The sequence below is a fragment of the Anoplophora glabripennis genome, unplaced genomic scaffold (genome assembly GCF_000390285.2).
Source record: "Anoplophora glabripennis isolate ALB-LARVAE unplaced genomic scaffold, Agla_2.0 scaffold11, whole genome shotgun sequence".
Taxonomy (NCBI): Eukaryota; Metazoa; Arthropoda; class Insecta; order Coleoptera; family Cerambycidae; genus Anoplophora; species Anoplophora glabripennis.
The window spans coordinates 1818593-1828299 of NW_019416496.1; the positions used below are offsets into that span (position 1 = coordinate 1818593).

General features: G+C 33.0%; 1 protein-coding gene and 1 non-coding gene across 3 annotated transcripts; one reads left to right on the forward strand and one right to left on the reverse strand.

The window, feature by feature from the left end:
* Positions 1–1578: 1578 nt before the first annotated feature.
* On the reverse strand, positions 1579–1660 carry Trnas-aga. The gene has a single exon. It is a non-coding gene; the product is annotated as a tRNA-Ser (tRNA).
* A 1401-nt stretch (positions 1661–3061) lies between these two features.
* On the forward strand, positions 3062–4508 carry LOC108907877 (jupiter microtubule associated homolog 1). Of its 2 annotated transcripts, none has more exons than XM_018711717.2 (2): positions 3062–3155; positions 3948–4508. In XM_018711717.2, exon 2 carries the CDS (start codon positions 3949–3951, stop codon positions 4246–4248), a length of 300 nt encoding a protein of 99 aa, XP_018567233.1. In that variant the 5' UTR covers positions 3062–3155; position 3948; the 3' UTR covers positions 4249–4508. The 2 variants fall into 2 exon arrangements, with proteins under 2 accessions (XP_018567233.1, XP_018567224.1); XM_018711708.1 differs by lacking the exon at positions 3062–3155 and adding an exon at positions 3565–3659.
* The last annotated feature ends 5199 nt before the right edge of the window (positions 4509–9707 follow it).

A 9707-nucleotide genomic window follows, 5' to 3' on the forward strand; every position in this document is an offset into this window, starting at 1 on the left:
AAACTTAAATTGTTTCCAATGTAGCAGATCTACTCGATCTTTAGTGATTTTAGCTCCTCAAATGGGACGCTGTTCCGATATTAACGACATTTGACTATTTTAGAGGTGGAAAGTTGCTCCTACCACACGCTCTCCCATTTCCAAACCCAGATCTTCCCCCAGAAAATCGAAACCACCACCACCAAGCAATCCTACTATACAGGTATGCCCTACAAGCGCATCAACAGGAAGGTGAGCACTACCTCGAACTTCGGCTGGGTGGTATCCCACGGCGACTCGTTGCTGAGGCACAGCTTCAACGAGAGGGTGGAGCACCTGCTGAGTATATCCCCCAGCGAGTACGTGAGGAAGGACAAGGAGAGGAAAAGCAAAGAGGCCGGTTTGAGGACGTGCATTCAGTCGTTGACTTCCCTTCTCGAGAGGGCGCTGAACACCGACGGAATGGACGTGCAGACGCTGTCCAAGGACGCCATTAAGAAGAGCATCAATGCTATCAGGGAGAACTTCGAAAGTCATATGTCCAGGTGAGGGTGGAACGTAGGTAGCGTGTCCCAAGTGGATTACACCATTTTATTTTCCAGAGAGACTTATCCCATGGGGGCTTTCGCCAGCGCCAGCTTGCAGAGCCTCATAGCTAGCTCCATAAACAGGAGGACCTTGCGGAACTCCTTGCTTCCCCAGCTGACGCCTGCCGAGAGCAACGTCGACAACAAGTTCAGTGAAGGAGACGTCAACACCGACGAAGAGGAAGATACGAAGTTCGAAGATTCTTTGATGAATCTGGTAGATAGCAATTGTAGGGATTCTCCCATGAATTTGGTGAAGAGGAAAAGCTCGGGCAACTTGACCGACTTACTTAACGATACTTTCAATAACAGCAGCATCGAAATTATCAGGGGAAATAGTCGACAACAGCAGCAAGAGTGCTTTGCTTAGACTTGAAATGTTCCGATTTGTTAAGTTTATGATTTTTGCCTCAATTTTTTTATATGTTAGTCTTCAATAACGGATTTTTCTTTTATACTGAGTTGACAGATATGTTTCCAGATGAAGGGAATTTATATAATCAAATCAATGTGTACCTATTCAACTTTAATAAAAACATCCTTTAGAATGTATGTATTTTAATTTGAATATTATTTATTTTGTCCAGTCCAGGATTTCGAAAACTGATCTATCTCACCAATCGGAACCGAGAAGCCTTCAGCGCCACAGGATATTTTGGAAAATCCATAACTACTCCTTATGGTGATTTCAAGAAAAAAATCTCTCAATTTATTTGAAATGTAAATCTGCTTTTATAATACTTTTTTTAGTTTTTATTAACATTCCCAAGCACTTAATGAAACCTAATCTCTAGAACTTCTTGTTTCACAAAAAAAAATCTTACGCCGCTGTTGATTTTCTTCGGACATGATAAAAATGCATATTTAGCAAAAAAATCCTACGAACCTTGGTCCAGAAGCGTTAAATTTTTTGATTTTCCTATACAATTGTAAATAATCGAAATTATACAAGTAACAGCAACAACATCTATTCCAACATAACTATTATAAAAATAATTAAAAAAAAACATTCCGCAGTCAGTAGGATTCGAACCTACGCTCCCAGAGGGAATCTGATTTCTAGTCAGACGCCTTAACCGCTCGGCCATGACTGCTCATGCCTAAAATAAGTTTTTTGTATGTGAATTCGTAGCCCGTAATAAATTAAGATATTTTACATCATTCTTCAAAGATACTAGAACTAATTCTATTAATCTATAGTTATTGTTTGAAGTTTCTAGGATTTTAAATACGCCAATTCATTAATTTTGTCTGTGCAAATGTCTAAAACGTATTGCAGTTATTTTTGTTAGATTGTAAGTAAATACTCATATCTCGTAGTGAAAGTAGATCAGTTTTAATTACACTTAATAAGTACACTACGTGCTTATTCAATACAAATAGACATTATGCACGCACATAGGTAAATGTTTGTTTTGGAAGCTTTCACATTGTTTTCATTCAAAACAAATCAGGCAGAAATCAAGTTTATAAAATAACAATCTCCAACTGAACACCCAGTGCATTTTTTATCTTGTTTATCTACAAATGAGAAATTATTAATAGCAGCACGCAAATAACTAAAGCAATTCAACTGTAAATATGAACAATAAACGTGACGCCGATGACAGTGACCTTGTTAAAGTACAGAGCTATATTTATAGTTCAACGAATATTTAGACTTTTCGTTTTTTAAATTTAAATATAACGATCTCTTGGAGTTCACACTACCAACCAATAGTTGACCGCATTTATATCGGCGTTTTATTCTGATTGGTTGATATAAATTGCCCCTTTCCCATTAGCGGGATGTTGGTATTACCAGTTGGCTGCATTGGTGCCAAATTTAAAAGTTTTCCCTAATTTTACTTAAATTAGGATACCTTTGCTTTTATGATGAACAATTTTAATTATTATAAATAATCTGGAAGTAAACTATTATGGCTTACCATTCAGTAAGACAATCGGTCCAAATGCTAAAGGAAAATTGGAAAAATTGTAGGTTCTTAAAAGTTGGTAAATTACTGGAAAATGTGTGACGGTCATTTTGGTCATTGAATTTGTGTTTCGTTTTGCTTATTGTACATTTCTGTACAGTATTTGTACTTTTATAATAAAATAATTGCCTTTTCATGCCGGTTGCTTGTCCCACATACAAGATTTTAGAAAAATATGTCACTCCACAGGAAATTGATCATAGGGATTTAAGAAAGAAAAATAAACATTGACAACTAGGCATATTAACTATTTTATATAGGATGATAATTTTCAAATAACCGGTCATTTACGATCACTGACTTTGATCACTTACAATACCTACTTAATTGATTATTTACATCGTGCTAGTTGTGGTATTTGATGTTAACATTTAACCAAAAGTTTACAAAATAGATTGTGAAATGTGAATGTAAATTTCCGGTAGTTTCCAACTATTTTTACATTTAGTGAAATGTGGCAATGCTGCGGCAGCTTTGAAGCAGAAACGAGATACCTCAACGAAAAATTCAGTTTCATTTTATAAAGCAGAAGGCAGCAGTGACAAAGGTTGAGTCGCTTACGGGGTAGATTGAATAGAACGGTTCTTTGTGAGGAAACTTTGTAAAATTCAAGGTATGTATTTTATTCCTAAATGGTCAGTCGTTCACAGTAACACTAAATAAATTGGTTTTACTGGCTAGGTTAACAAATAGATTTTGTGACAGAAATGTCTTTTTCTATCGATTGGAATGCTTAGCTTCCTTTTTTGTGTGGTGAATCTCGCCAAATCCGGTATTAACCAGATTATTCATATCAATTACACACTTCTAACGGTTTCTAAGCTATTTATTCGTTAAATGATATCATTCTCCATTTTAANCTCAACGAAAAATTCAGTTTCATTTTATAAAGCATAGCCTAGGCACTTGATATAAATTACTGTAGACACGCTTTAGTTTTACCACATACCGCTAGATGGCGCAAATCTCGTCTACAAAAATGTATGAAGAGTGTCCTATCTATCTTAAGTATATAATCTAGGTTATAAAGCAGAAGGCAGCAGTGACAAAGGTTGAGTCGCTTACGGGGTAGATTGAATAGAACGGTTCTTTGTGAGGAAACTTTGTAAAATTCCAGGTATGTATTTTATTCCTAAATGGTCAGTCGTTCACAGTAACACTAAATAAATTGGTTTTACTGGCTAGGTTAACAAATAGATTTTGTGACAGAAATGTCTTTTTCTATCGATTGGAATGCTTAGCTTCCTTTTTTGTGTGGTGAATCTCGCCAAATCCGGTATTAACCAGATTATTCATATCAATTACACACTTCTAACGGTTTCTAAGCTATTTATTCGTTAAATGATATCATTCTCCATTTTAAATTAAATGTCAAATGAGGTGATTATGAATAATTTTATTGCAGAATGACTTCAACCAGCTTCAACGTAGGTTTAGGTGACGGCTCCAGAAGTTCTAGTAGAGTTTTGAGGCCCCCGGGTGGCGGACACACCGACATCTTTGCGGGAGCAGAGCCCCTGCAGGTTCGAAAAGACAACGGACGCAACGCGTCCTCCATCCTGGAAGGTACCAATTCCAACGCCGTTCCACCGAGCCCAGTTAAGGCCCCAGCGCCTCCCCAGCCCCCAACAACCAATAATGAACCGGCCGCAGCACCGGCGCGCGGCAGGGTTCCACCAGGGGGCTTCTCTTCGGGGCTCTGGTGAACGAAGTTACCAAATATGAGACTTGTCGCTTCATGTACTTACTTGTGTGCAACTTCCTTCCTATGTGATACGGGAAAGCCAAATATTCATAATTTTAAATTTGCATAAGGCTTTCGACTAAAATTTCTCCTGACTGTAATGTTTTTATCAATATTTTAAATTCGTGTTACTTTGCAAAACTTGTGTACAATTTTAACAAAGTATGTTTTTTAACGACTGCTATAAATTTGATACTTTTTGTAATAAATGTTTGGAAACTTGGACGATATTTTTATTTGGGTTCGATAAACAGTGTGAAATGTCGATTAAAAATTTTTTTTTGCATGTAATATGGTTCAAATTTTTTTATGTAAAATTTGGCAATCTAATTTCAAATTTCATGAAAATAACTAAATTTCTAACTTTACTATAGCTTAAATTTAGAGAAATAGGAAAAAATTTTAATTTATTTATCCAGGAGGTTTTGAAATTAAATAGTTTAGAACAAAACGCAAACAATAAAAAAAATAAGATGGCAATTTAACAGAAAACTAATTTTCAGTTATATTTTGTTCTTTTTTGTGCATTTTCTATATTTTTTATTTAATTGCAAGGCTTTCTAGATAACCAACAAAATAATATTTTCCTCGATTTCATTATCAGTATTTATTTTCAAGGTTTTATGGGAAAGTTGAAGATAATTACGAGAAATTGCTGCATTGCTCTATTTTAAATATAAAAATCCCTATCGACTTCTAAAAAAAATATTTTCTAGAAAATCATGGCAGGATTTCTAATTTGGTTTCAACAGCTTAGATGTAACTGTTAAACCAATTATGATGATCAAACTGGTCTAAATAGCCTTCTGCAACTTGTTAAAGAAAAGAAATTTTTTTGTCTACACAGCTTCAATCAACATCTAAAACCTCAGTATCTCAAATATCCTCAATCTATAATACAGAATGATTTTATAGAGTTAATAAAGTTTAAAATTCATTAAGTTTCTGCCTCAGCTTAAAAATCTAGTAGGCTTGGACCTGCCTGAATATGAAAAAATGCCCAATTATTTAATACTGCTGATTGTAACTGACAAATAATTCAGTTCAATTAAGGATATTCGTTACATCTCTTGCGGGGCAGGCGGTGCGGGAGGAAAGCCTATGCTTATACACGGTAGTTTCGTTGTAGCACCAACCTTACATAAACTAATTTGAGCGAACTAAATATAATAAATACGAATAAAATTTATACAACACATATTAGCTTGCATATATTTTTCGTGTTTAATGCACGGCAATTAACTTTTTATTTGAATAAAAGTGTCTATTTATTCTGGCAACATTGTTATGGAGTGGTAGTAAAAGTTGGGTCAACTGTCATTACTGTCAACTTTGCGCTTATTCCGTAAACATGAATGAACATCCAAGGTACAAAGGAAAAGTAATGACTGAAAAGTAATATAAAATGCGTATGAAACAGAATGTGGATTGATGAGAAAAAAGTAAAATATGCAAACCGAGAATCCATATGATAACTATCAAGTTCAGTGTATGATTGATGATGATGTTGTGATGTATGAGTGAGACGTCGCCTTGTCAAATTGAAGATTATGACAGAACATCAATACTGTTCGTTTTGCAAAGAGATCCTTTCAATTTTTGTTTCAAATTGCTATTATATTGCATTAGATCACGAAAAATGTATTTAATATTAATTATTACTACATATGTTTTCGACTGGAATAATTTTATAGTCTATAATCGAGCTATTCAAATATAGCTCGTCAGTCGAAGCGTTAAATACAGCGTACAGTGTTGCCATATTTCCTTTCATTGGATCAGATGTTTGTTCAAATTTGTCAAAACGTTATATATTCATTCCATTATCTCAATAATTACATTGTAAGTGCATATTTTTATTGTTTTAAAATGTTTAGTAATATTTAATTCTTTAATTACAATTTTATTTTCCCGATCCTAACCATTTTTAAGAGCATTATTCGCGTTTGATTAAAGTTTTTGCCCCAACTCCCATAAGACCATGTGTATAAAAAGCATAATTTTTGATATAATTTTTCAAAAAAACTACATTGGCAATCGATCTGATATTTTTACACGAGACAGTTTGCATATTTATTAACAGATTTCAATTGCTTTGAAAACTTGCTTACCATTTTTTTTTCGGTATCGAACCTCCTTAAGTCAAAGTTTTAGGTCCTCCACAAAATTTTCAAACATCCAAAGCCTACTAGATTCTTATTATGAAACACAACTTAATAAAATTCGTTCAAAAAATTCTGCTTGAAAGGGTTTTAAGTGATGTTCATTAAGACTTCTCAAAAATCGTTAAAACAATTTTCGAAGAACCGCTACCACAAGAAAATTACAGTAGGCTGTGCGTTGCCCACTGGATTATCCCAATTGGTTCAGCAAATTTATCTAGGAGGCCACTATGTATGAAATAGGATTCATCAGAAAAACAAATTTAGAAATAATATTAATTTTTTAAATATCTTCTAAAATCAGTTCAGATTATTAAAAAAAACAATGATTCTGCACCTATTGTGATAAGTTAATAAAAGAATATTCAAGAATTAAAGGTTCTTATCAGTGACTAACTAAAATAAATAAACCATACCGGAAAATAAAAAAATTTATCTTTTATAACCACTCTAGTAAACAAATTTTTATATGATACATCATATACAATAACTATTTATCTTATATTTGTACAGTTTTTATCTCATATTTTTCTCCGCCGATTTTATTATACGATAAACATTTACGCTGATATTGATTAGAGCCACTTTTGGCTGACTCATGGGTTTCATTGCAACTTTTAAATGAGAGAAAATGCGAAAAAGTCGTGTATTGTCAACATCACTTATTGATTCAGAGAAATTGCCAAGATAATACAGCTCTCAGTACTTATGGTGGCACCAGTTTGATGTTAATCTATAAAAGTACGATGACACATTTAACAATAAAGTAGAAACTTTGTAATGAGAAAACTATGTGAAAGTCTAGATTGAATGATGAAAAGTACCGTGTAAATTTTATTCCACATTGAAAAATCTAGTTTTGACAAGCTACAGGATACTTATTTGCATAGTTGAAAGTTTCGACTCCTCAGTAACAGATGTCGCTGTAGGCACTAAACTAAAAAGCTTCAGAACACGACAATGTATTGTAGATATTTACTTACTATTTTAATGTCAAAGTAGTAACTGTTAGACTATTTTAGCCTATTGTAGTGGAGACAACCGTGGATTGCGTCACTATTTTCGTATTTTTATGAGAAATTCCTTCAGTGATGCCAGATTGATCCACTGAACTGCTACATATTTGTTATACTAAAACTAGGTATTCAGTACCTAATTTTTTTATCAGTGAAAACTATTGGCAGTGAAATTTCAATTAGGTACATTAATTACAAGAAACATTGCACGAATTTGTGCGTCCAAAGAATATTAATTTACACTTGTACAGGGTGTTTAATAAGTACGGTCCGTAACTTCAGGACACAACTTCTTTTGGTACTTAAAGAAAAAAAAGTTCCTATAAACATGTAATCGGAAATGCTTGGATTCCGAGATTTAGGGTGTTGAAATTAAAAAATAAATATACTAATATTTCAAATAAATTTGGAACAATGATTGTTAGGGTCATAAAATTTGGCAGTTATTGTACGTTGGTAACGAGCTGCATTTTTAGTATAAAGTAAATTCTTATTTGCCGCCAGTGGCGTAGTTAGGCGTGAGTCAGTCGACGTTTTCGTCATAAAATGTAGAACGCCTATCGATTTTTTAAAATTTGTATTATTTTCGGTCTCGCATAACATTTTACAGCAAAAAGGGTGTCTTGAATTTTTTGTCTAATACTAACCTTCCGAGTAGCGCGCCTGTATATCTATACAGGGATGGCCAGAAGTACGGAATAAAATTCATATCTTTTGAATGAGTTAATTTTTTTTAAAACGCCGAAATACGTTAACTGATTTTGATTTTTTCTCATCTTTCGGTTATATAATAATTCATGTTTCTTCAACCCCCTAACCCCCAGCTACCCCTACTTTTTTTTTCAAATGGAAACATAAGGCATGAGAGGGCTCGTTGAAAAGCTTATAGAAACCCGAATCCAGCCATACCAAATAAACAAGTTTTATTTTTTCAATAAGAATTTTTTTTTCATTTAGAAATTGAAACAACTAGACAATTTACAAAAATAAACTCAATGTCGCAAATGCTTATTTTTTTAATTTCTTATTCTATAATTTTTTTATTACTTCGTAAGTTTTTGATATATTTTGAAAAAAGGCGATTTTTAAAAAAAAATTATAAATTTGATTCAAAAGTAAATGAATTTTCTTTATATTTACGCTTCTAAAATCGTTCAAATTCCCAGAATCTACTGTTAATATATAAATAAAGTAAATTACAGAAGGAATACGTTTAATTTTTTTTTCCGTCGTCATCAATTTTAATACCGATTATTTTTTCTCAAAAATCAAGACAATCATTTTATTTTGATTGTAACTTCATTAGTTTTCATGCTAACGGATTCTACCATCACTCAATTTAAAGGTCTTTTCAAGCACTTTAATAGGTGTTACATAAGTTTTCCTCGAAAAACCTTTAATTTTTCCTCTGCAGGACGTTGAACGTTTCGATTATAGCTATCTTCAACTTCAACTTCTGGGAGTCATAACTCGGGTTTTATACCATCTACAAAAATAAAAAAACAATCTCTTTGCTATTTAATTACCTTCATTTTTGCTTATGATCATTTTTTTTGATAAAACTTGTAGTTTTTGAGATATTCGCGAAAAATGGTTAAAAAACATGCATTATTTGGGCTAAAAATGAACATATTTAGGCGCAAATAACTCAAAAAGTATTGACTGTACAAAAAATTCTTATAGAACATTTTTTGCTTAGAATTCGTCCCTTTAACGAATCGTGAGGTTATTTTTAATAAAAAAATTCCCACCCTCCAGAAGAGGTGGCATCCACCTAAGAATAAAAGCACACATCGGCACTATACAACTTTTGTTTCTTGAGCTATTCCCTAGCTACAGTTCAAATTTCACGTCAATCCATTCCATCCAAAAAAATTAAACAATTAAAATTTAAAAAAAGTACCATTAGAAGTTTCTCTGCGGAATATTGTTCCGAAACGTGTTATAAACAAAATATCAAAAAATCAACTCGAGACTAGTTCGGAAACTTTGTTAAAACAATGGTCAAAATTATGGAAAAGTGTTTTTTTGACTCGCGTAAAGAAACTGTTATTCATAGAGAAAAAAGGTTGATACAAAAAAGGTAGGTATTAAATAAATCTGTAAAATAAAACAAGTCCGATTAAATTCCGATAATTTGTTTATGCGCAAGAGCTCAAAAATGGTCGAAAATGTCCGCTTTTTTCAATTGCTAATAATTAATGCAATTTTCATCGCAGACACTTGTAATTCAGGATTTTTGA